This window comes from Vidua chalybeata, chromosome 13, assembly GCF_026979565.1.
Source record: "Vidua chalybeata isolate OUT-0048 chromosome 13, bVidCha1 merged haplotype, whole genome shotgun sequence".
NCBI classification, from domain to species: domain Eukaryota; kingdom Metazoa; phylum Chordata; class Aves; order Passeriformes; family Viduidae; genus Vidua; species Vidua chalybeata.
In genome coordinates this window covers 8,050,288-8,076,992 of record NC_071542.1, presented here as the reverse complement: position 1 = coordinate 8,076,992, position 26,705 = coordinate 8,050,288, and the positions used below count along the sequence as shown (strand labels likewise).

At 36.4% G+C, this 26,705-nt stretch overlaps 1 protein-coding gene across 2 annotated transcripts in view; it reads left to right on the top strand.

The window, feature by feature from the left end:
- Positions 1-26,705, top strand: part of UNC13C (unc-13 homolog C) — a 130,958-nt gene that overhangs the window by 55,769 nt on the left and 48,484 nt on the right. For both annotated transcript variants that reach the window (XM_053955034.1, XM_053955033.1), the window contains 6 exons: positions 2,870-3,020; positions 5,394-5,462; positions 6,751-6,840; positions 7,610-7,738; positions 16,537-16,670; positions 22,797-22,882. In XM_053955034.1, the coding sequence (XP_053811009.1) occupies positions 2,870-3,020; positions 5,394-5,462; positions 6,751-6,840; positions 7,610-7,738; positions 16,537-16,670; positions 22,797-22,882 (659 nt within the window). The remainder of the gene's footprint in view (positions 1-2,869; positions 3,021-5,393; positions 5,463-6,750; positions 6,841-7,609; positions 7,739-16,536; positions 16,671-22,796; positions 22,883-26,705) is intronic.

The following is a 26,705-nucleotide window of genomic DNA, read 5'->3' as shown; positions in this document are numbered from 1 at the left end:
TAAACTCCTTTCTTTGCTAATTCATGCTAGCAGAAATATTGGAAGAATCCCAGGCACTGTCTATTGGTCAGAAAATTGCATAGTAAGAAAGTTGGAGCAAGCAGGCCAGGTTTCAGCTTATGCAGTGCAACCTTGCTCTAAAATGTGTGAGACTTAGCAATGGTTGCTGTGACTTCATGTGCCCACTAGAAATTGTTAATAACTCATGCTATTGGCTGCTGTTTTCAAAGATCTGCAAAAACAAGGAGAGGGGTTTACTTTGATTTATTCATTTTAGCAAGCAGAAGGAATCCAGGTATCTTACAGGCAGCTGACAACCTGAGTTATCAGCATTCTGAGTCATGACCCATATCATGTACTTAATAGGTCCTATGAACATTAGAGATTTTAATTAAATGATAGAGAGAAACAAAAATCTGTCACACATGCTTTACCATAACTTTCACTAAGCACATTACAGGTGAAACAGTGCAGTGATACAATAAGGACATAAGTTATAGCAATTGTGTAGGAATTGACAGAGTAAACAAGTTACCCTTTGTCTCCTTAAAAAGGAAAAAAGTCCACAATTTTCTCTCCTCAATTTGGTTAAAAGACACCTGATAGGACCTTGGAGACTTCACCTCAAACTTAAGGATAGCCAGTTGGACAGAAGCCAAAAAGTCCCACCTAAGCAATTCACTAGAAAAAGAAGAGAACAAAAGAATCGCTTTTGTGAAGTATTGTAGCAGGAGCAAGAACCTCTTGCCCTAGCTCAGTTTTTCTCTGTAAAGAGCTTTGTTATTTTGCCTTTTATTAAAACTTTTCTGTTTCCAACACTGTCACAGGAGCCATCCTGTTACTTTTATGCCATCTGAGGCAGCTGAGCTATCTTGGGTGTAATACTTATCTCTGAGAGCTTACGAGACCTGGCTCAAAGAGACCAGGTATTACAATTTATTTAAATTTTCCTTCTGAAAAATTGGTACACTTTGGGTCTATGGGTCTATGCTCAATATGAGAATTCAGTACAGGTCATGGGTAACTCATTGTGAAATGGTTAGGGGAACCTGCAGAAGACATCTTAAACTGTTGACCTAAACAATATTTCCATGGTCTGTCACGTTCTCTGAAGGCAATTGAGACAATATCAGTGATTTCTTTGCTGCTTTCTGCTCCTTTTGCCTGCCTCCACCCTCAGCAGAGCATGTTACAGGTATGACTCTAAGGCCCATGGGGTTGTTAGTGCCTTTTTATCTCCAGATTGATGTTACTCGTGCACTAAGGACCTTTAAGTCCACTAAAAGACTTTTGGAAATTAAAGGTCATCAATACTAAAAGTATTCATTATTTTGTCTATTTTTGAAAATTGGTTCTGACCATCCCTACATATATTTCCCAAACTTACTTGTAGATAAGGAGATATTTCTATTACCTTAAAAGGTTACCTTCATTGGTGAGACCCACCTGACATCACTATTGTAATTTATTACAAAGGAAAGTATTATTCTTCTACTTGACAGAAAACATGTGACATATGTTTTGAAAGATTTTTCTGAGGGGTAGAGAACTGTGTTGTTCTTTTGTTGAATTCACATTTCAGTCTTCAAAAACACTTCTTGAAAATACTGGCAGTGAATTAAAGGTTTGGTAACACTATTCCATGAGCACATAGCTGGGAATGCTGGCCTCTAGTCCTGGCCCATGTGGTCAGTTTCTGTGTAGTTTTGAGCAGTTTCTCTCAGTTATGTAAAATGCAGATAATAGCATTTACTAATTGCCCCTACAGGAAAATAGTCTTGAATAATGCCTTGAAAGATGATTTGGGCTGTGACAACAGTTAAGGGTATTTGGCTTAAGTTCAGCAGGAGAGGTCAATTGTACCTTGTGTTAATTTTTTTCTTGGAAGGGCATTAGTGCCCAGGTGGTTCAGGCCCAGCACACTGCTCTGCCTTATGTTCCTGAGGAGGAACAGGAGAGAGGAGCCAGACTCCAGCTAAGAGGAGCATGTGGCCAAATCAGGACCTTCAGTCATACAGAGCCTGACTGGAATTTCTTAATCCTCTTCTGTTTGTACACCCATTTTTACCACCATCTTTTCCTAATCCCCCTCATTCTCCTTCCTATTTGTGTACATTTAGTCTTTATCCCTTTCTCTCTCCTAGTCCTGCCTAATTATAGATCTTGAAATGAGGAATTTATGTTTACAGTGATGATGTTCACTCCCCTCATGTGTCAGATCTTTCATTCATTTATACCTCTCATGTTTTGTTGTGTTATAAGCTCTTTGTATGCTTCCAGCATACAAGCATCTCCTGTTTCATTAAACAAGTAAACAGTGCTGCTACATTGCACCTCTGGGTTTAACAGACTGATTACCCAAATTTTACTAGCCTGGATTGAAGTGGAAGAGTTTCAGTTGTGGCCTAATTCAAGTCAAGGTGAACCCAGAAGCTGCTTGAAGCACCTTTCATTAATAATGTAGCATAAAATAAAAGCCACACTAAGTCTTTTAGTTGGCAGCAATTTACTCTTTTTCTACCATAGATCTATGTGACTTTCCATGATGATGAGTTAGAATTTGCTTTTTAGGTTTTCTTTAATTATGAATGTTTTGTTTAATAGCAATTAAAATAGTTAAGTCATGTTTTTGTGTTTAGGATTAACAGAGTAAGAACTGAATGTGAACCTATTGTGGCCAGTTTGAAAATATCAGTGTGCAACAAGTGGCAATTTTATCAAACGTGTCTGGATTTTCCTCCTATACATCTGTACAATTTTCCATGAGGTAGCCTGAAAGTTACATCATTGAAGTTAGAAAGAAATTACAGTGGGAGAAGAAGCAGATTCCCTGCCATCTTTAATAACTGTTGGTTTGTTTGAATTTCAGGCACTTTTCCTGTCTCTCTTCTAAATACATGTGCCCTGGTGTTCCAGCAGTTATGAGTACATTGTTGGCCAATATAAATGCTTTCTATGCTCATACAACAGCAGCAACTAATGTATCTGCCTCAGATCGCTTTGCTGCTACTAACTTCGGGGTAAGTAAGATTTTCTTTTTTAATAGAGTTCTGGTCCTTTTTTTTTTCTTCTTAGTATATTCCATATTAAATTCTACATAGAATTTTTTTAATGCTCGTTTTAAAGAATAAGGGTTGTTGTTAGCTCTTGAAAATTTTACCCCGAGTCTTTAAAATCAATCATCATAAAAGCCAGAGAAGATGCTGCTCAGCTCCTTGTGCAGTGTAGAGGGTAGAAAGCACTGGCACACATTCATGGTACTAAAATCTCCAACAGATTTTTGTTTTATTGCAGTGGGCCTTGCAAACTGCTAACTGCATTAGATTAGGTATTGGATGCACTTCATTTCTTGGGCTGTGTCATCAGTGAACTCATGTTAACCTAATGGATATGGCCATAAATGCTGCTCTTCTCACAAGGATCCATAATAATGGACTCCCTCTTATTTTTGCTGGTGAATTGTCCAAGTCCTGGATTTAGGTATCAGGAATTTTAGGAGGAATAGTAGCATTTCAGGATGTGTTAATACTTCTTTTGTTATTGCCAAATTTTCTTCTGTGGATAGGTATCTCACAGGATGGACTTCCTAGTCTTTGAACATGATAATAAATAAAGATCCATTCACTCTTTATTCTGATTCCTTCAACTCCTCTCAGAGGAATTAAGAGCAGTAAGACAGAGCAATAATTCAAAGAGGTTGCCTTTATAGCTCTGGTATTATACATGATACAGAGGGTATAAACACAATCTTATGCTGAAAAATGCTTTTATTCTTTCCTCTTTTTTCTTTTTTTAGTAAGGCTTTTATTTGTAGGGCTGATATCAAAGGTATATTTGATGTAACCGTTTCATAAAATACCATTTATTGAAATGAAATAAAATATTAATCATAATTAAAATTTATTAAATTCACATTATAATTGCAAATTCAAAATTTTATTTGAAGTAGTATTAGAGGCACTAGTACTGTTCTCCAGTATTAGAATAATAGAGAAATTATGAATTTTAGATTTTCAAGATAAAATTATGAAATTATGCATTTGGCTGCGTAAACCAAGAATTACTTAATATCTTTGTGTAAACAAGTCTTGTCTTTCAATGTTCAAGCTTTATTAGACCTTTGACTTTGATGCAACTTTTGAAATTTAGAATGGTTTTGTTGGATTTTTATCCTTTTTACCATTTTTCTAATGATCAGAACTACTTTTGTCCTCAGACAGGGCAGAGATTAAGTCCTTTCTCTGATGTTAATGCCAGTTTGCCTCTGACGCAATTCGAATCCAATTCATAGTTCAACAGATGGATGGAAAAAGAGTAGTAGGCATAACTAAAAGAGATTTGGAGCTCTTTTTTCAAACAATTGACTTATAGGCAAAATATTAGATTATTCTTCTCTCCTGGGTCAAAAGGCATTTGTTAGTGAATAGCTGCACATCATTCATCAAAAAGAACATCTCAAATTCAAGTCCTCAGGCTACAGCTGGGAATGATTTGGCTGACTGAATATTTCAGTAGAGCTTTATAGCATGGCAGAGAAGTTCTCTTTTGATTGGTCCCTTAAGGGAACTGTGCCAAATTAGTGGGGTTTGGTGTAGGTTAGAACTCCGCCGATGAGAGACAGTGCACAAAGACTCTATTTTCAAATTCCTGATCATCGCATTTGAGGGATGGTGCAGATACAATCACTGCACCCTGACAGCTATCAGCTCCTGCTTCTTCCAGAAGACTGCTGCTTTCACATAGGCTGAGATTTCACAGTTTTGTGCAGTAGACTACGGAATATGTTCTAACATGGTAATTAGAAACTCATTAGTATTACTTGAGAATGGCAAAACTCAGCTGGAAATCTCACAGCAAAATACTTTCACTGCTCCTTCATCTATCAACATAACAAGTTAATCTTCAATTTGAAAGGAAAAAATGTAATTTCATTGTATTAGTATTGCTTTAACTTATTCCTACAAAAGCCACTGTTTCAGAAGTATAATTTTCAATCATACATTTGCACCAAATTCTAATGTAAATGAGCATCATTTCTTACTTATTAAAGGAAGGAGGAGGTGCTTTCTTCAAGAGTTTCATCAGTTGCAAGGCAAATATAAGACAGGAAAATGTTTCATTGCAAAATCTTTGTGACCTCCCTAACATATTGCACAGCTGCACAGTGTTTAATGCATACCAGGTACACAACATGGATAGAAAGGGAAAATAAAGTGAAAGATGCATTACCTGGCCTTGAAATGCAGGTGTTTCAAACCATCACTTGTATATGAAATAATGGAAAACAAACTGATTTTCAAATAAGTTAAGAATGGAAAGAAGCTTTCTAAAACCCCAGCAATTACAGGAACCTGCAAATTCTAGTGCAACCTAGTATTGTTTTCTTTTTACAGAGAGAAAAGTTTATAAAGCTGCTGGATCAATTGCACAATTCCCTGAGGATTGATTTATCTAAATATAGGGTATGTACAACATATTCTGTTCGAGTCAACATGAGAACCCCCCTGAAACCTTTGGAACAAAAATTTACTGAACTTAAGCTGTTTAACACCAATATTCTTCCAATTTGATTAAAAAAAAAAAAAAAAAAAAAAAAAACTCAGTATTTTCTTTCCAAAAGCTAAGAATGGGTCAAGGGATTATCACATATTCAAGAGTATTCAACTCTTTCTTGAATATGTGATATTCATCAACTTTAATTAAATTGGTCTATAACTATTCTTAAGTTAATTCATCTGGGAGTTACCTTCAGTGACTCAGGTAGTGCAAAGTGCTTTATTTTTTCTGGGAGCCTGACATCTCTGCTACAATTTGCATGCTAAGATCCTGGTAATGTTGAAAGAATCTTGTCTCCTTGTTTTTCTATGTGGTAGGCATACATTTCATTTCTGCCTCATGGAATCTCCTTCCACTGAGCTATGCTCCAAAGCCAGCCTTTCAGGAAAGCAGGCACTGGGTACCTGCCAGTTACCATTTGGTTCTGAGCTCCTTCTCCAGTCCACTGGATCATGAAACTTTTGAACAATACCTAAGTTAGAGCTTCATCACCTGTGGCTCTCCTTTCAGCTTCCAGGAGCAGCAGCCTCCAAGTCAAGGATTTGTCTGTTCATGTGGCCTGCTCTCCAAAACTGGAGGAGAAAGGGAATATTTAAAAGAACCCCAAGGCATTAGAGGGAGCAGAAGTTGCACATACTTAATTTTTAAGACCATATCCTTCATGAAGGAGATATGTTCATGCTAAGATGTTTTAATTTTGAAGAATGCTAGCCAGATAGTATCATAACATGAGGCTGATATTGCATTAGTAGCAAGTTATGTAAATAACACTACTTCACATCACTCTGTTAAACCAGAGCTGTAGCAAAAATTGAATATATTATTTCTATATTAAGCTTACTGCTGCGCTCATGCCTACAAATTATGTATGTGCCATGTAAAACACATAAATTATTTTCATTAGCAACAGTTCCCAGACTTCTTGTAACATTTTTACTCCATTCATGTTTTGGAAATATCCCAATATTTTGAATTACTCGTATTACAAGTGCAGGAATATTATCAAAGATGTTCCTACTCATGTCCAAGGGCTGCTCATCATTAACTACCTCACAGGCAGAATTTGGGTAATGTGAACATCTCTAATCCTTCCAAGCAGCACTTTATGTTTTCTTTGAGGGTTTCTAACTAGTTGTTCAAAGATTTTATCTGTAACTCAAATTTTGCATGATTCCTCTTTCCCTGATTCACCAGGATAATTTTCCTGCCAGCAATTCTGAAAGACTCCAGGATCTGAAATCAACTGTGGACCTGCTTACCAGCATTACTTTTTTTCGTATGAAGGTATTGTCCTTTACTTGCACAAATAAATTTTCTGACAGAAATGAAAAATTTACCTTTTTAATTAGTTTAAAGTCAAGTCATACAAAGCATACTTAGCTGAACTCCTTAGGAGTCATATAGAATAATGGTTTCTACTAATATAATAAAATCACAAGTCAAACAGCAAAATAGATCTGATAACTAGTCACTTTAGTCTCCCCAGAGGTTGAGATCTAAGTGGTCAAGCACGGAAATATTTTTGGAATGGAATGATACACATTAATATTACTGAATGGAAAAAGAAACACAAAGCAACCTTTGTCATAATAGCATGTGATTCTGTTGCATTAGGCAACTACATAACGAGAATTAAAATAATCCATTAAGTTAAAGTTTGAATTAATGGATCCTGAAATGGAGTAAAAAGATGAACCCTTTGCTTTAAATAAATAACTGCTATTTGGCTGATATTCAAAGGAAAGCACATATGGTTAAAAAAAACTGATAAAATGTAAACCCTAAGATGTAAAGATGTAAACTCTTGGGCACACATGCCTCTTTCATCTTATAAATATTTTAATTTAAATAAAACTTAGTGATAAAATCTAATTGCATGTGTTTTAATGTATCTTTGAACTAAATCCACCTTTATCCAACACAATTTTAATTATTTTTATCATTGCTTTATTTGAACACTTTTCATCCTGTATAACAGAACTCCATTCAACACTTGGATTTCTTGTGTTCGATCTAGTTCTGACATTCTGCCACTTATGAAATATTTAATTAGGTCCTGGAACTGCAGAGCCCCCCTCGAGCCAGTACTGTGGTGAAGGACTGTGTAAAAGCCTGCCTGGATTCAACTTATAAATACATTTTTGACAATTGCTATGATCTCTACTCCCAATTAGTGGATCAGGTAAGGTCAAAATGAACTTGTTCTGTGCTATTGTTCAATCGTTGCTGTCAGTTTGCCTTTAGTAAACAGAAAGTCTTCTGGTGCTCCTTCATATCAAAGCACTCAGATTTTCACTTCATTTATGCATGGAGAAGCAATATACCATAAATACACCCATAGACAGTATTGAACTCTAAAATGTTTAGCATGAGTTTCAAAATGAACACAAATTACCTAATAATGTAGTCATCAAGTTGGACATGACTGTGAAATTGTCCAGTGGTTTTGGGGAAGATGACATTTGATTGATTACCGTTCATTTAAGATTTGTAACAGGGAAATAGTTATTTAAAATCCAACATTTCACTTCTGTAGCTTTAGAAAAAGAATTTAATTTGCTAAAAATAATCGTTTTTCTAGCCTTATATTTTAGTATCTGTGATGCATACTTGGATCCAGGCTTTAGTAACTGCTTTAAGAAAGCAGAGGATTTCTTAATATTAGTCTGTCAGGTTGAACTGTCAATGCAAAATAATTTTAGCCTCTGTTGTTTTCCCAGTGTCATGAAAAATCCTTGAGAATACTCTTTATTATTTAATATAATATGGTCATTCTATAAGTAATGTTAGAATTAATTACTGTCTTAAAGGAGCATCACTTCTTTATCATATTACCACCTGTACCTTGTATTTGCTTTCTGCATGGTACACTGGAAAAACGGTAGTTATGTGACTATTCCAGCCTTGAATGGAATTAACTTAAGTTCTTTGGCAAATGCACTTTTTTTGTGTGTGTAGAATTAATAGGAACACTCATACTAATGATATAAGACTTCAAATTAAATTTATTTGAATTTATTTATTTATTTAAGGGAAAGATATTTCTCTTAAATCCAGAATATGAATTCCTGTGGTTTAGGAAGGGTGCTATTTGCTATTGAACATTTCTGAAATGAGATTTATTTTCTCATGTTGGATTCCTGTTATGTGAGAAAACTTAACTGTAGCTTTGAATGTAAGAAATTCTCCCCAGCACCAGTAAGCACTCCACACTTAGTGCTGATGTGTGTTTATCCTACAACAGATTATGTTGTAAGCTGAGTGGGAGTATAAATTAGTAGAAGGAGCAGCTTCAGGCATCGCATCAATTTACGTCATGAACTGTTCTGTTTTCTCGCTAACGCTTACTCTGCAGCAATTTGATCTTGTCTGGTAAATATAATATGAAGTGCTGCTAGACTGGGTATTACATAAGTCTGCAGTTTATCAGTAGATTCTAGTCCTCAGTAAACAGCTAAAAGTGATGAAGTCTTACCTCTGCAAAGCATTGTGACAACTGCAAAAGCTTATCTGTATTCAAAAAATTCACAACTTTTTAATGTGAATCCATATAGTCATTTAGTCTGTCTATTTTAAAATATGGTTTTGAAGTGCAGGGATATTACAGCTTTTCTGCTTGGTAGAGAATGTAAAACTTCCTTAAGTAAGGGTTCTCTCCAAATTAAATTGAAGCAGAACAGGCAATGTTGATATTATATTTTTCTCTCACACCACTCTGCTTAATGGTGGAGAAATAAGAAGTCCTGAAATTACAAAAAAAAAAATATCCCCAACTATTTACTCAGTTGGAAAACTGAGTTAACTGCATTTCATTGTATTTCTGCACCTCTTGAGTTCTCTTTCACAAGATTTTCAGCAGAGGCAGTTTTTTAAGCAGACAATTGTCTGTACAGTTACAATCACCAATCAGTGCAAGAAACTTTAGTGAAGTGTAAAACGCAACATTTAAAATAAATAGATTGCATTCAAAATAATTTATTTCTAACAGCAAATCACATAAAAAAAAAAATCAAGCAACAATCACATATAATCTTAATGCCAGACAGTAAAACCTTCTTTCCCAGAAGGTGGGAGACAATTCTGAGAAATATAACTGGTCTAGCTTTAATAGAGAGATGAGTAAAATTAATTCAAAAGACTACCTGAATTCTACATCAGCTCTTGAGTTGTACAAGGAGATTTTGTTCAGCATGATCCTGTTACGGTTTTCTATCAATATATCCAGAAGTGCATTTGGTTTTAGGAACACTTGAGTATGCAGCTTGTTTGAACCTATAGCTCTGGAGGCTTTCCAGTGAATCCAGGTGACTGGCTTGTCACTGTTATAGTAATGTTCACTGTTACAATAATGAAGCAGTAATTGTAATTAACATTTCATTAGCTTTGTGTCCAAGCCCCTTAGATTAGACTAGATTCCACCCTTAAGCCTTCCTCAGTACCCATTCCCTTATCTCTGCTCTCCTCCCCATCAGGTGAGGTCCCTTCCCCTCAGAGGGGGGGAGCTCATCCTAGTGTGGTTCTGCAGCACAGGAGGTTCATGTTTTGGCTGCACAGCTGAGCTCTGAGCTGTGAGCACTGAGAACTGAGATCAATGAGCCCCAAAGCAGCAAGAAATGGTTCTTATGTAGGTCAGCACCTGCTCTCACTCAGGGGAAGGACTGGCAGATGTTGTCCTGCTGAGGCTCCTGCATGCTCAGGGTGTATCTGTGTGTAACTCAGGGTAACCACCTTCTGCAATCGCTTTTAGCTGCAACCTGAAATTCTCAGAGATGCCTGCCACAGTTTTTCGAGAAAATATGCTTCAGGTCTGATTGTGTGGGATTGTTTAATTTTGGGGTGAAAATAGAGCAATGACTTAAAATTGAGGGGCTTGAACTGGAGTTTTTGGATATTTGCCACTATAAACACAAAAAGTAAATCATAAAATATGCTCAGCAGTCTCCAGTTCCTCTTTTTATTACTCTCTACCTTTGTGTCAGGCAGGCAATCACCGTTAAAAAGCTAATGTCTTGCAGCAAAATATCACCCCTGAGGATATTTCCTGGGGTGAAGCATTGCAAGTGCTAACAGTATGCAAAAATGTCATACTACAGTTCCACACCAGAATACAAAGAACAGCTGATGGCAAAAAAAACAGTGACTACCACAGACAGTAAAACATGATAGTTTGACAGTCTTACTGACATGTATATTGCTATCCTCATTATTGGAGACAAAGGCCTCTGATGAAGAACTGTCTAGCTCCTTACGCAGTATGTGCAGTATTTCCTCTTTTTAATTAATAGTTATCTGAGTGAAGTGCTTAGCTGCCCTATGTTAAAAAAATATCCTGGAGAAGTAGTTTAGGAAGCACTTTGATAGCTTTCTGACTCAATTTACAGGTATGTCACTCTTTCTGTTTTCTTGAGAAAACAAGTTTTGAAATCCTGGCTGGTGCTCACAGTGAAGTGCTGAAGTCTCTTCAATAATTCTTTTTGCAGTCTTCTCCACTGAGTGACACGTATGAAATGCAGACCATATCCCTCATGTTATCTGAAGAGCTCTTGATCAGTACAAATAATTTCATGACTGATAGCACCAATATACTGGAATAAAACACTGGAGTGCTTTATATTTGACACTAGTTCATCAGAACAGGCCTGATATTCTACCTGATGTTAGGGGCCTTTACTTGAGTCTTTGCTCAGCTCTGCATGTTGTCACAGCACAGCTTGGTGCAGACAGGAGGTAGCAAAAAGCAGTTGACTCGTTCAGGAGCCGGGGTGGTACAGCTGCAGCAGCACACTACTCTGCCCTTGCCCTTTATCTCTCACAGGGGTACAGCACCTTGGGCTGGGTTGATCATGAGCTAAAAACATCCCAGCTCTGGGAATCAGAGCTGTGCATGAGCACATGGATGGGCCTGTGCTTTGAGAGGTGGCTCAGTTTTGCTTTACTCAGTTGTGAGTCCCTGGTCACTTTTCCATTTGGGATTTGGGAATCCAAGCCTCATAGTTGCTTTTTCAGTTGTACTTTTTTTCTCTTTAGTATAAATGACCAAAAAAAATGGTTAGATTATTAATTTCTTGATAGAAATACTGCAAGAATTGAAGTATGACTGTGATCTGTGGTTTTCAAACACATTCAGAAGTATGAAGTGGGAAATGAAGTGCAATAGCAAAAGCTGTTTACTACAGAGAGTCCTGTTTTTCAGGCGTGCAAATTTCAGTGTCAGGTAATAATTCTTGTGAGGCCCTTTGTTATATTTACATATTGCTTTAGAGTCACTGAAAAGGTTCTGACTTCTTCAAATCTGGCATGCAGAGGGTACTTAGAGATCTCTCCTTGTGTTACAGCATTGTTTTTGATGGGCAGCATGTTAGCCACGGTAATAGAAAAACATTTGGTAAATTACCTCAGAACAGAAGGATGTATTTTGTGCTATGGTATTTCCAACCCCATTCTGAGAATTCTCTGTCAGAAGAAGACCAGATCTTACAGGTATAATTTCTTCTTAGCAGCTTGTCTGAGAACATTGGTTAGAAAGTCAAAGAGCTTGCAATAAATGAGAGGCTCCACTTTGGTCTTCCTCCACCTATTCCCTGCAGAAGCAGAACACTTCTGGATGGATGGGTCAGATCAAAACCACAGTATCACTTGGCTGGCCACTGCAGAGGAGCTACATATGTTACACTGCCCTAAACAAATAGGCAAGTTAAACCAGATCCTTTCACCTGCCACTCCTTGAAGAAAAAGGCTGAAAATTCTTGATGAGAATTAATTAAAAATAATTCTGTTCCACTTCACTTGGTACTGGAGAGCACATAAAGTTGCCTGGAGAAGGTGTGGGTGCCCCATACCTGGAAATGTTCAAGGCCAGTTTGAATGGGACTCTGAGCAATGTGGTCCAGTGGAAGTTGTCCTTGCCCACAGCAGGAGGAATGAAAAACGTGATCTTTGACATCACTTCCAAGCCAAACCATTCTGTGATTAGATGATGATTCTTCAAACAGGGTTTCAGTTTCAAATAAGTTAACAGTTCAGGAGTTAGTTACTGTGCCACAGCACTGCACAGGGAAATCCCTCACAGGTTTTGAATGCATGTCTGCAAGTGATTTCTGGCTTTAGGCTCTGTTGAGTAAATTCTGTAAGGCCAAATTTTCATTCTTTTAGATATTAAAAATACCATTAAAAATTATATAAAATTCTAAAAATAGGTAGGCATAATATGTGAATGTCTACATATATCTACATACATGTATATATTTTATATATAATGCATATTATATATTTGCTGGTGATTCTAAATTAAGTCATATTATATGTAATATAATTAATAGATATGCAGTTGAAAATATGGAAGAATTGTTAAAATTAATATTTCATTATCTAAGACTGGTCTATAAAATTGCCCTCTGTAGCCTTGTGCTGATCAAGGCTACTGTGTTGGTTTCCCCTGAGTTTCCATGGTATCATTATTAATATAGAAAATATTGTATTCTGAAACCTAGTTTGGGGCTTGCAGCAGACAACAATATATAACTTTCTGATATCATAGGATTCAATTTATCAAAGTCACATAGATAATAATGGTATTGATTGCACAGAACATAACAAAATAAAAGAAAATTAAACCAGACATTAATCCTATGATCTGGTAAAATCAGTGATGGGAGAAGATGAAAGCCCTCTGTTTCTCAGACAAGGCTTTACAGATTTCTCTCAGGGTAATATAGATGTAGATTTTAATCTTGCTTCACACTGGGTCTGAGATTGCTTTCTCCAATCTCAGCTACTTTTCTAGAGTACAAAATGTTTGTTTGTCAACAGTTTAGCCTTTTTTTTTTTTTCATTAAACTCAGAAAACTCCCTCTACATTTTATTTTTCTCTTTATGAGGGTATCAAAACACCAGTAATAATTTTGGAGGCTCTGTGCTGCATGATCCATTGCTTGAAAATGAATTTAGGTAACTAGGAAATTGATAGTAAAAGGGAATTGAGGAAAAGATTATTCATTGCAAATAATTTATTTTGATTGATATCCTATGAAAAATTGCTCTTACACACTTCCTCTTTCTGATTTTGATGTCTTCTGTGACAAAAAACAAAGAGTTATCAGCTAGTTTGGATGTTGCATTAAAAAAAACCCCACGGAGATTCTCTAGTCCTTACTGTATTTGTGATTCTTAAGTGAATAATATGACTTCTCTTTAAAGACACTTTTCTTATAAGGTGTTTGCTACCACTCTAGGGTGATCCTAAAGACAAGAAGTACCCAAGTCAATTAATATGAGAGTATAAAAACCTGTCTTGTTGGTGAGATATCATCTGTCTTATTGCTTGTTTGATCTGCCAGCAGAAGCCCCTAAGGAATATCATTGTTGTGCCTTTGGCCAGTCACTTACTGAGCTTTTAAGTACAGGACATCTTATGGCATTTCATGGTTCTGTGCATGTGGGCAGCATCACCGTCCAAAGTGGTGTTACAGGAGGTCAAGATATTTTAAATAACCTTTCCTATGTGGAAAATCTCATGGAAAAGAAAGTGATTCTGCTAATTGGCAAACTTTCATTCATATCAGTATTTGGAAAGGTCTCTTGGTTACTGGAAGAGCAGTCTGTGATTTGAGCTTGTTCAGTGCTGTATCAAACAAAAACAGAAGAGAGGAAACTTCAGAAACTCATTTGTTTTAAAATTAAGAACCAGTAATATCATCAGTTTAATTAGAGATTTTGTCATCTTGCTATTTTAAGATTTTTTGTTCCTCTTTAACTTTTCAGTTGTATTAAAAAAAAAATTCATTGTTATTATCCTCTACAATAATAATCAGTATTTAGGGTCTCCTATATCTTCTCACTGTATTTGTTCCAGTGTGGCACTAATTGGGTATATCAGCTATTTAGTTCATGCTTTTACACTGACAGTTTCTTTCAAATGGGTATAATGAGAGTGAAAAAAAAAAAATCTAAATTGAAATCAAATTTTCACCACTGTTTTACCTCATTATAACAGCACTGGTCCAAGCCTGCCAGAGCTGGGGTAGCACTGTCAAACACACAGTGTGGTTTTGGGCATTGCCCTGCGCAGGAATCCTAGAGCTGGACTCTGGTCCTTGTGGGCCCCTTCCAGCTCAGAGTATTCCATAATTCTATAATGCTTCTACAAAGGCATCTGTTATACATAAAGCAAATAATAGTGCTGACAATAATAAGGTAAAAAGAGCTTGAATGATTCTGAGCATTTCTAACACACTAGGTAGATTTTAGGATAAAGAATGGAAATAACAACTAGGGATGGGCAGAGTATGCACTTTCTGTTCAGGACATAAAACTACATCTGTAATGTGAGACTATTTTAAAAATACCTTCTCTGAGACTTTTGAAAAGGTCATACAGATTTTAAAGAGATTTCCAGAGAATTTTTGTAGAAGGAACCTCCTTGTGCAACTATTACTTTGTAAATCAGTTACTTTTTGCTATCTGTTAATGCACAAAATTTTGCATTCACATTCACAGCCATGAAAAGCTGCCTCAGCCACATGTCACTTGCTGTGAAATACATTTCTTGGATAAGATGCTGAGCTACATATGAGGTAGCTTTGTCTTCTACAGCTGCCTTTCAGTTGGTTTGATTTAACAAGCTTCTGAGAAAAAAAATGCTCTATTAGACAAACACCTTTGATATAGAAGCAAGGCCTTTTTAGTAAAAATAAAATGTATACCAGGGAAAGCCCTTATGAGTGGCATTAATACTCTAATGTTCATTTCTGCTTTAAAAAGCACTCTCATTTGCATGCACAGTTGTTAATTGTTGGTGACACCAGACCCACCATCCTTTGACCTGCTTTTGAGCTTTATTTCTGTTGCTTTAGACACTGAGGTGGTACCCTTTGTAGTTCAACTGAGTGTGCAGCAGTGTGATTAATGATACTTGTCCAAAATATTCCACAGTGGCCACAAAAATGGTTTTAAATAGATGTTAAAATTCCCTTTCTGCCATTCTAAATGCTATGCATAGATAAAAGTTAATTGGGTTAAATTAACATTTAATTAATTCACTGTGACACTAATATGGTGTTAGGCATATTCAGAAATATACCAGGTCCATTGAAGTGGTCATAGTTGGACTAGGAATGAGAAGTACAGGGAATATGTGTTTAAACTTGCAGGATCACAGGCATGTTTATTCTCTGACTTACTAGCTGAGACCCCTTTCAATCTCACACAGCAGTGTAGAAGAGTATGTGTAGCTCTAGCATGTGCAGACATAGTTCTGTATGGCAGAAATTATTCATTTATGTGTCCATACAGAATTAAAAATATTTCTTTTCATATTTGCATCCCTACAATCAAGTTATTTATTGGACATTGTTAAGGAATCTGATCCTTCTGCCAAGCAAAGGAGTGCAAAATATTTTTGCCTAGGAAACTGTAGGCTAAGAGTTCATAAATAGAAATTGTAGAGACAAAGTCTATCTGTAAATGCACATTTTAGTGAGATGAAAGAATATAAAATTCTCAATAAAATAAAGGGAAATTCAACTGCTTCTTCATGTAGACCTTACATCATAAGCAGCTGTTAGGCTGAATACCTTCAGCATATAATTCAAAACAAAACATTAAATACTCCTCAGCATTGATTTTTTCAGTCTTTATTGTGTTGGGTATAAAAGTTCTGCCTCAACAGGCAATTCTACCTGTGTTGAGTCTCAGCACAGCAAAGAATGTAATAATGTATCTAATTACAGTGTGAGCATGCACTAAAAACCAAGTCTCTGTTGATCTCCTTTGCTGACATGACCATCTTTGCTCTATGGTTCTTTATATTTGTGCACAGCCAAGTACAGTTTTTCATACATTCTGCTCTGTTGGTTAGCCAGTCTTGGTCCAAAATTTCTAAAGACTCTTAATATGTCACTCTTCCCAACCAAGGAATAATCTATAGGTGGAACTCCCATAGCATTTTCTCTAAGAAAAATGTATTCAATCTTGTTTTAACAGAGTAAGAAACAAGAAGTTCCTAAAGAAGAACAGGGACCAACAACAAAGAATTTGGATTTCTGGGCACAGCTGATTACTCTGATGGTCACCATTATAGATGAAGATAAAACAGCATATACACCAATCTTGAACCAGTAAGTAATTACTTTCTGCATAAAAATTAAGAAACATGGATTTATTAAAATAAGGATAAGAAATACACCCGAATCAGAAGTTGTATTTTAAATAGAATCTAGGTAGAGATTTGTATACAGAATGTACAGTTTGATGAAAACTTAGTGCTCTGATAATGGAAAGAAAATATTTTGGTTTAGGAACATTAAGGACAGGTGGTATATGAGTCATCTCAAAACTTTAAGTAGCAAAATATTCTACATGAGAGATAAATGGATAGAAGGGAAATGTCAGTGACATTTCAGTGAAGGGAACTTACAGTGTGATGATACTGATGGTATGGGGGTATCGTGGCACACATGGTCTTCAAATCATGCTGACGCTCTTCTAGGTATGATTTTTAGGCAAGTAATTGTGTAAAAAAAAAAATTAACTTCACAAAAAGACCCTATCTGAATTTATAACTGGCTGGCCAGACTGACTTGATAGTGTATGAAATGGGGAGTAGTATCCCAGAGATGGAAGTTGACTTCTCAGAATTGAAGATGTAGCACATGAGGGAGGTACAATCAATAACCAAGAAAGTCAAATAACTTGGTTCATGCATGAGTAGAAAGGAGAGAAACAATTGATAAACACAGGAAAAGAAGGTAGTGCTGGGGTTTGAACATGAGATATATAGAAAAAGTGCAAAGGAACACATTTTACATATTACAGCTGGAGAAACGGGCCTTGCACCAATTGAAATGTGACGTGATGAGACCCTGGGGAAACTTTTTAGCTCTTTGGAGCCATTTTACAGAGATTGCAGAAAATCTGGGCATAGTCTGGCTGTGATGACTTATGCAAAATTTAACATTGAAACCAACATCTGTATTATGACTAAACAATTAATAGAGGTTTCTGCAATTGCATTTAATTGAATGAATGCTCTGAAGGGGAGCAGGAACAATCTGGTTTTTTCAGCCAAAATAGGGTAGATACTAGAAGGCACTCTGTACATTGAGATGTGCTTGTCTGTTGATAAAAGGTACCATTCCATTTGTGGCCCCACAGTAAAAGTGACAAAGAAACCTCCTGGTGATAACCAGAAGCTGAAAGATATTTCATTGACTTCTGACTCCTTCCTTTACTTGAAATCAATAAAGTACCATTTCAGTCCTGGACAATAAGCATTTCTTTGTTCAATTATCTGTTGCACTGACCTTATTAAGTTCTTACCCTATAGAGGAAAGAAAATACTTCTCCTGTTTACTCCATTTTTATGTCATAGTGTTGAGTTTCTCCATTAATGAAAGCTCATCCTTTTGTCTGACAGGCTGTATAAATAATACAGTAATTGTAAGATACATAATTGAGACAAATACATTTATGTGATTCATTTCAGTCTCTTCATTGAAATTAAACAAGTGTAATTGTGAGTTAATTATCCTAAAAATTGTTCTAGCTGTATTTCTATACAAATGTGAGGGAGAAAGTAAAGGCATAAAGAACAGAGTTCTTCTAAGGGGATTAGTAGGTTCCCTAAAGTACAGATGAATGATTGTGTAAGATGTGAAAAGAGAACCAGGAGTGGACAGAATTGGGACAGATTAAGGGAGAGAGCTTGTGTCTCTGACTTCTCTCATTTTTTTGCTGTTGATTTGTAAGTGAAAGAGTGAACACAGGGAATATCATGTCTTTTAGAAGTTGGAGACATCAGAAGTAAAAGATGAAGAGGCTCTAGGTGGAAAAACTGTTCAGAGTTGCTTTGGATACATTTTTTTAAAAAAAGAAAAGCTTCTCCTAACACAAAAGCAGTATGTAAAAACTGTTGAGAAAAAGTAAGATAGCCTCTTCCCCCCTGCTTACCTCAAAAAAGAAAATGTGTTAAAATAGATGAATGGGATATATAAATTGAATACATGGGAATACTGCAAAAATATGTCTCCTTATTAGAAATATATGGCCATGCAGTGTCTCAGTGGAGTATTCAGGCCTGCATCCATTTGAATCCTATTTTAGAAATGAGATAACCAAAGATCCCCAGGAGAGCATTCTGATAAAAGTTTTCACAATTGTATAATATTGCTCAGAATTCTACTCCTCAGCCAGTTTTGGAAACCCTATTTTTATATCTACCTTGGAGGCAAAAATTATGCTGCAATGGAGTAGTTTGAACTGTATCAGGTTATGAATCCAGATGAAACATGACATGATGGCCTCAGCAAGCACTGCAGCCACTGACAGAGCATACCAGTGGGAGTGTGGGGGCAACCTGCAGTTCTTACATGACATGAGAAACTTGACAAATTTGAGGGAAAAACATGGTCTGGTATTTAAGTTGTAAAATCCTCATTCTAGTAGTCAAACAATGTAAAATGTGTTGGAAACCTGATTCACAGGCAAATCTGGAGCTTCCTGATGCTTCCAAATATCCTGTGAGACAGGAGAAATTGCTGTCAAAATAAAATATATATTCTAATAACAGGAACATCAAATCAAGGACAAAATCTTCCAGTCAAATATGCTTCTGTATTTTGAAAGCAAGATCTAAACTTCATGCCTCTGCACTTTTTTTTTTTTTTGCACATATACTCAGAACAGTCAAGTTGTCACTGTAGTATAAATTTAAGAAACAAGACAGCTCTAATAGGACTTTTAAATTTGTTCTTTACTGATCCTCAGATCTTTGCAATGTTAGGATCTGTTTTCTCTGTGATCACATTGTGCTCCATGCAGTATGAAAAGGACTAACAAATTAAATCTGCAGGAGCAGATTTCCTCATGCTTCAGGAGCTAGGATGTTTAATACCTCTGAAAAGTTTGGAATAGTAACTTATATTGTCGAAACAGCATAATTATAACCTACATGTCAGTGAGTTATGAAACATAGGTCAGTGGAAAAAAATTATGGAAGTGAAAAAATCAGAGTATACTCTATCATGAATTGGACTGCATCAGGCCAACTTTAGAATGTTTCTTTCATTCTAGAAAGTGCATCCGATGTACTTTGCATCTTGATGCAGTGATATTCCTCATTACCAATTATACTTTATTCTGTGGTATACTTTAATGTGTGATGTTCATATGCTTATATGAATATCACTTCTTTCATTGAATTTGTGAACATTATCCTGTGAACAAAGCTGTTCTCATTCTTTCACCATACCCACTGTAGCTTCTCATGTAACTGTGACACCGACAGACCAGAGTAGTTATATGGACTATATACAGCATCTGTCTTGCCCATGATATTTTCTTCAGAGAAAGGAGTGTTAAAAATAAAGCTTTTGATAGATGGAGGATAGAGCACAAAATGTAAGAATAAATGAGCTCTTTGCTCCCAGTTTAAATAGAATGCATATTTTCCAAAATCAAATGGAACTTTTGTCTTAAGAGTTAGTGAAACAGAGGCCATGCCAGCACTCCACAGATGGTGTGATCTATCCTCTTGCTGCCTGCACAGCACAAAACTGAATGCATTCACCCCCCAGGACTGGTGAGATTTAGCACCTGGATGAGACTGTAGCCACCAAGTATGGAAAATGAGCTAGTCTGAGAAAGTGCATCTGAGGTTCAGAGACTTTGATATTCTCAAGATGTAGCAGACTGGAGATTTGGCAGCACAAATTAAGAAAAATAATTTTTAATTGTCGTGATAGAATTTTCTGACTTTAGGGTTGAACTAGAGACATGCAGTACTGTCTGGGATAAATGCTTTGAGGGTTGTATGTGTTTTTCTCATACATTGACTCTTTTCATTTTGTTTTAAGCTGAGTTAAATTTCATTCCATTGATCTGTGGTTTTATATATTGCCCTTCATTAGAACTAGCCAATGAGAACTGTTTTCACTAAATTTTTGCTTAATTAAAATCAATAGAGAGAAGATATAAGTGGCTGTCGTGTATATGCAATTTAGTATTTTTGAAAATATATAGATATGTTAATGTATGGGCAACATAATTCTTCTAGATAAACTGAGATTTTATATAGTTCCAACAATGACAAAGAAATTGGGAAAATTATGGCCTATGGGACAGAAATAACTGTAGCAAGAGCCAGCTAAATGACTTACAGAGCACTCTGCTGGTTGTCCTTTTGCTTCACTGAGAAATGTGAAAATACATGGCTTTTATAAAGATTAGAAAATGTAATGTAGAGATTTGCATGAGAAATTTCTCTGATATTTTTCTCCTTAGGGACAAAAATTTGTAGTTTGAAAAAGTATTCTTACCTAAAAATAAGGTGCTAAAATACAAATAATACAAAATACCATACCTACATAGATGCTTTAGTATTTGACCTTTGATTATCCCTTCCATTTAATAAGACAGCTGCTTCTGTTACCATTTATCTTTAGCATGTGGAATGTGTTGTGTGCTTGTTGTGCATTGGCTTTGTTGGCTTCTCACATAGAGTAAACTGCAAGGATACCTCTGGTAGTTCCCTCATGCCTGTGACTGGCAGCTGTGCAATGCCCACCAGTCTGTTAGAAGTATAAAAACTGTCACAATTTTAGACTTCACCTAAGTGAAGCCAGGTGGGATGTGTTGAACTAATTTAATCAACATTGATAATTGCAGTTTGTCTGTGTGCATGTGCTTTCACAAGTTAAAATGCATAGACAAATCTATTTATCACTAATCAAACAAGTGCATTTTTATCAGACCCAGCCTTGCCTTATGGCCAGCCTTGCAATATGCTCAAAAGACAGTGTCAATATTCAATCAGCTGTTAAATACTTCCTCAGAGCAACACTGTCAAAGCTCAAGTGTGGTGCTAAGAGAGAACTCAGAATGGATTGGAGGTAAAGAAATTAAGACAGCTGGAATACATTTCAGTTTTTGAACAGAAATTGATTTTGTGTTGATAGAATTAATACAAAGTTCTTCAATTGAGCAGTCATTAACACAAAGAGGGCTCAGTGAACTGAGCTAGCAACTCCTTCCTATTAAAGTGGCAGAGCTAATGAGCTGTTTAAGTACTTTTTCTTTGCAGATATGATCAGGGTCAAATAGGTCTCTAAAATGAATACGTTACTTAGATCATACTGCTACCACTTTTAAGTTGCACATAATTATCATTCTTTCTATGTCAACAAGACCTTTAAAAATTCTTACATTTTTACAGAAATTATTACAGAATATTTTCTGAATTTGATTAGTGACTTGCTAAAAGGTCAAAATACTTTGGATCCAAATCTCTGCTGGTATAAAGTGTAATTACCTCAACACAAAAGCCACAGAGGTCTGTGTATTTCCTCATTAATATATTCCCTTATTTTATGTATTCCTGGTGAACTGTGGGTGTATTTGTGTGGCTCTCACTGCACCCCTGTGCTATAAACAACTCCTTTACCCCACTGGGAGATTTTGTTTTCTACTTTCTGCTCTTCATCTGCCTGACCTGCCTGGCTCTGCCTCTGTGTCCTGAGAATAGCCCATGTTAATGTCAGTTCCACACCTGCATTAGACAGCCCTTTTTTTAAGACAAAAAATGTGACAAAACCACGGTGTTGATCATTAAAATGCCAGCTTTTGCTAGTTGCTAGCAGTGGAAATGGTAACTCAAAGATTAAGGCCTTTCTTTAGCATTGAATAAGAAGCAGCTGGGATCTATGAAAAATTTGTGTACCTAACTGATAACAGCAGAAAGTACCTAAAAAGGACTTCTCAAAGATGACATGAAGCATGAGACCAAAACTAAAATTTTGAATCAAAATCTGCATTTCACCACTTGTTATTTTCTTTATTATTTTATCCATACATCAAGGTGGAAGTCTTCAGTGAGCTGGATTCTACAAGTATATAAACCAATATAGCTTCACAGCCAGTTTCACTCTTTTCCAGTGTCAGAAGGGAATTAAGGAAAACCTGTGGCTAAACATCTGAGCCAACTGTTTCATGTTCTTCCTAAACCAGCTGATTTAGCTAAAGTTGAGGAATCATCTGCAAGAGAGATGAATGTTTCTTGATTTAAAAATGTCATGTGAGGGAAGTTTTTATTTGAAGGTTGGATGGTTTATATAATTGTTACAAAACATAAAATACGATAAGTGGGAATACTAGGGGAATTATTTTATGGAAATATTTGCCTTTTTGTTGTGCAGCTGTAAGCCTCATTCCTAGCAGCAGGTGAACTGATGTAATGTGATTGATTGCAGGTTCCCTCAAGAGCTGAACATGGGAAAAATCAGTGCTGAAATCATGTGGACTCTGTTTGCCCAGGATATGAAATATGCTCTGGAAGGTAATTAGAATAAACTATTAATTGCACTAGTGAGTTCAGCAAGACTGATTTTCACAGCAAGTGATACCTGGCATCAGATTTCAGTGTGTGATTAGAGCTTTCTGGTGTACTTAAGATGCTTCATACGTTAGTGAAAAGGAAGGGTTATAAGGAATCAAATCATTATACTGTGAATATATGAAGTTATGTGTGAAAGAAGAACACAAAAGAATTGTGACTTGAAATGCTGCTTCTTAGATCTGATAAAAACCTTCAGTGTCCAAAGAGACACACATGTGCTTGCTGGAGAGCAGTGTAGACACTCTAATTTTTCTCACTAGCTGAAAATTGCTAATTTGCCCATAAGGAACATTTGCAGAATGAAATTATGGAGGTAGAATACACTTATAATTAAATCTTTTTGTGTTCAAAAGGCAGGATATATTCATTCTAGTTCCAGCAGACCCAAATGCAGTTTCATTTTATCTCTTAACCATTGTTAAAATATATGGGGTTTTGCTATATAGCAGATTGTCTCCAACTAATGGCTTCAAACACACAATAAAATATGGTTATTGCAGCAAACCAAGTAAAAATATGCACATGAAACTGGCATTGCCTTTAGTCAAGTCTGCTACTAACTACAGAACAAGTCTAAAAAGGGTGAGAAGAAACATATGAGGTTGGGTTTAAAAAGCAATGCAATTCAACAGGCATAAAATATTAAAAAACCCAAATATTTGAAGAAACACTTCCATATTATTCTCTCCAGAGTGTCTAATGCTATCATATCAGTGCAGTGGTGCTTAGATGACATGGCAAATTTTCATGATGATATAGAAAAGATGAGTGGCTAGAATGGCTGTTGATGGAAGAACTGTTTTGTTCACTGTGTTACTTTCTTTTGTTAATTATGTTATTTGAATGTGGAACTTCTGTACTAAGCATAGCAGAGGAGAAAGGAAGGAAGGTAATTAAAATATGTACAAAAACAACAGAAGACATGAGACATCTTAGATGTGAGTGGGAGAAGAGATGTTCAAACTATTGTTTCAAAGTGCACTTCTGTAGTCATGTCAGAGTGAATTAGAAGTGCAAGTTTGAGAAGGGATGTCAGGCAGGAGATCATCCTTTAAGAGTGATCAGTGAAGGCAAAAGCTTCCAAAATCTGAGAAATGTGAAGACCAAGTGAAAGCCACTGTTTCAGATTAAAGCACATTCCTGGTTCCCTCAGAGAATCTTCTGTCTGGGGAGGCTGTCAGTCAGGAACAGCTTTCAGAAAACTGCTGTTCAGTAGTAACTCAGTGTTGTGATTCCCTTACAGATAGCACAGATTACTGAGGATTTCTAATTGTCACCAATTGCCATGACTTCATGACCTTGGGGGTGTAGTTACACTCTGCACATGGACACGCATCCATCTGAGCACCCAGAGCCATTGAACTATAAACATTCTGCACTGCAATGAAATAATCCACAAAACATCACTCACTCTATTTGTTCATTAGAGCACACTGATCACTCAAAAGGCAGCTTCAGATCAAGTCATGGCTTGTTTCTTGGTTGTAAAGAATAGAAGAAGCTCGTAAGAAAGAGTTAATTGTACAATATAGAAAGTGTGGATGTTTGGACTGAATTAGGACTGTAAAGTAAATATTAATGTTACTATTAATCCTTATTTTGCAGAGAGAGATGTAGAAGGCATTTGACTTTTTATGTTCCAGACCAGTTCCTGAATGTGGTCTCATTTCTGTGTTGCTGTGGATACTGACTTTCTGAGGAGAGTAAATGCCATTGTTGGCATTAGGAATTCTAAACTGCTCCCAGAATCATTAGTGAAATGGTTCCTGCGTATAAATAATAATTAAAGGAAAATGAAATTAGTATAAGTTATCATTTTGAAATTAGGATAAATTATTATAAATATACATAATTTCACCTTCTATTATTTCATTCCTAAACAGGAAACTCAATAAGTCTAGTCAAGAAAATATAGATCAGTATACTGATCCTCTACCCAGCTTTGCTGGGATTTGAATTATTAATTCTTTCAATAGATATTCTGTAAAAAGGGTTTAACTCAGTTGTTGATGGCAAATAATATATTCTTCTTTAAATTCTATAAGATTAGAAGCAAGCTCTTGAATATGTTCACAGTTGGTCCTCATGGTTTTAATGGAGTTCATTAAAATGCATTGCATTCTGCCACTCTCGCCTTCCAAGTTATTAACATAGGCTACCATCTGTTCATACCTAGTGTCCAGGGCTGTGATTGCAATCTTTCCCTACTCTAATTTAGTATTAATCTCCTGAAGCAACATCTTTTGTGTTAGGAAGTTGATTCCTTTCTGCATCCAATCAAGAAGCAATGAACTGGTCCAGCATTGTTTGCAAAAGGATTGTTCATGTGGTAAAAAAGATAAGATTAGCTCATCCAAGATCTTGTTTCTGGTTTTATCCACTTTTTGTAGTCACAAATATATCCAGCCACACCCATCAGCTTAAATTCAGGAAATAGAAGATGGCGAACACTGGAGCATCCACTCTCCATTCCTTTTCCCTTTTTCCTGAACGCAGTTCAGGATGGCTGTTCAGGCTCTCTCCTATCCCTGTACGGCTGAATCCCTCCTGGATATGCTCAGGGGTTGTGTGCACTGCAGATCTGCTCTCCAGCAGTGCCCTCTGCCCACCCCCTCTTGCAGAACACCCCAGCAGCCCTGTGAGCAGCACCAGCTGGCATCACACACCCTCTGCCTTCTTTTCTCCCTTGGTCCTTGGAGGACACTCCAGCAAGGAGGCTGCTGCTGTAGCATGGAGAAGTCAGAGGGGAGAGCAGCTGCCATGGCAGTGGCCTTTGGCTAGGGAAGAGCAAAGCCATGTCTCTGAGAGTACCAAGGCACTAAATTGGCACTGGGGGAACAGCTCGGGTTTTTGGTGAGGGAGGAAAGGACATCCCAAAGCACAGTTCAGGTCTGCACAGCTGCCAAGATCAGGGCTACACTGTGCCAAGCTGACATGCCTTGGAAACAAAACTGTACTAAAATCTGGTATTGAGTTCATAATTTCATTCTAGATTTTCTTCCAATTTAAGTTAATTAAAATGTTTAGCCTTTGGATAGTGTTAAAAGTTTTATGCAAACTTTAACGAATTGAGTTCACACCAGTTATATTTCTTTTTTTTTTTTTTTTTCTGGTTTAATGCATTATTTTAATGTACAGATTTTGCGTGAAAAACGTATCACATGTTTCTCTTTGAGAATTGACTTCATTAGATTTGGTCTCTCTGGGATGTTTTTCTTCCTTGCAGCCTGTCCATGAAGCATCAGTCGTTTGCATGATACATTGTAGACTGTTGTTTGGCATTTAGTTTGCACAAATATCTGATCTTATAGGATGGTAATGTTTTTGTACTCTCTGATCCCCCAATTATTCCATATTTATGCTGCAAAAAAATAAGGACAGAGAGGGAGTTTCACCAACAGTGCATATGATTTGTTACTCACTTCATATGGTAAGAAATATTTTCCTTTACAAATACGAAGATGCAAAGGTTAAAAGATAATGAGAGAGTAATAAGCTGAAATTAGACATGCAATTGCAAAGTACCTTTTTTAATTCTTTGTCCTCAGAAATTTCTTTTTTCAGACCTTTCAGATCTCTAACTTTTGAATAGGTCAAATCAAATGTCTGAAACGATCCAGTCTTTTAGAAAGAGAACATCCTAATTGCTGTTATTATGATAATCTCATTCTGGTAGTGGCCAGAAGTCAAGACCAGAATTAGGCGAAAAATTAGTTGGCTGCTGTGTAAATAACAGCAGCAGACAGCCTCCATCCTGCAGAGC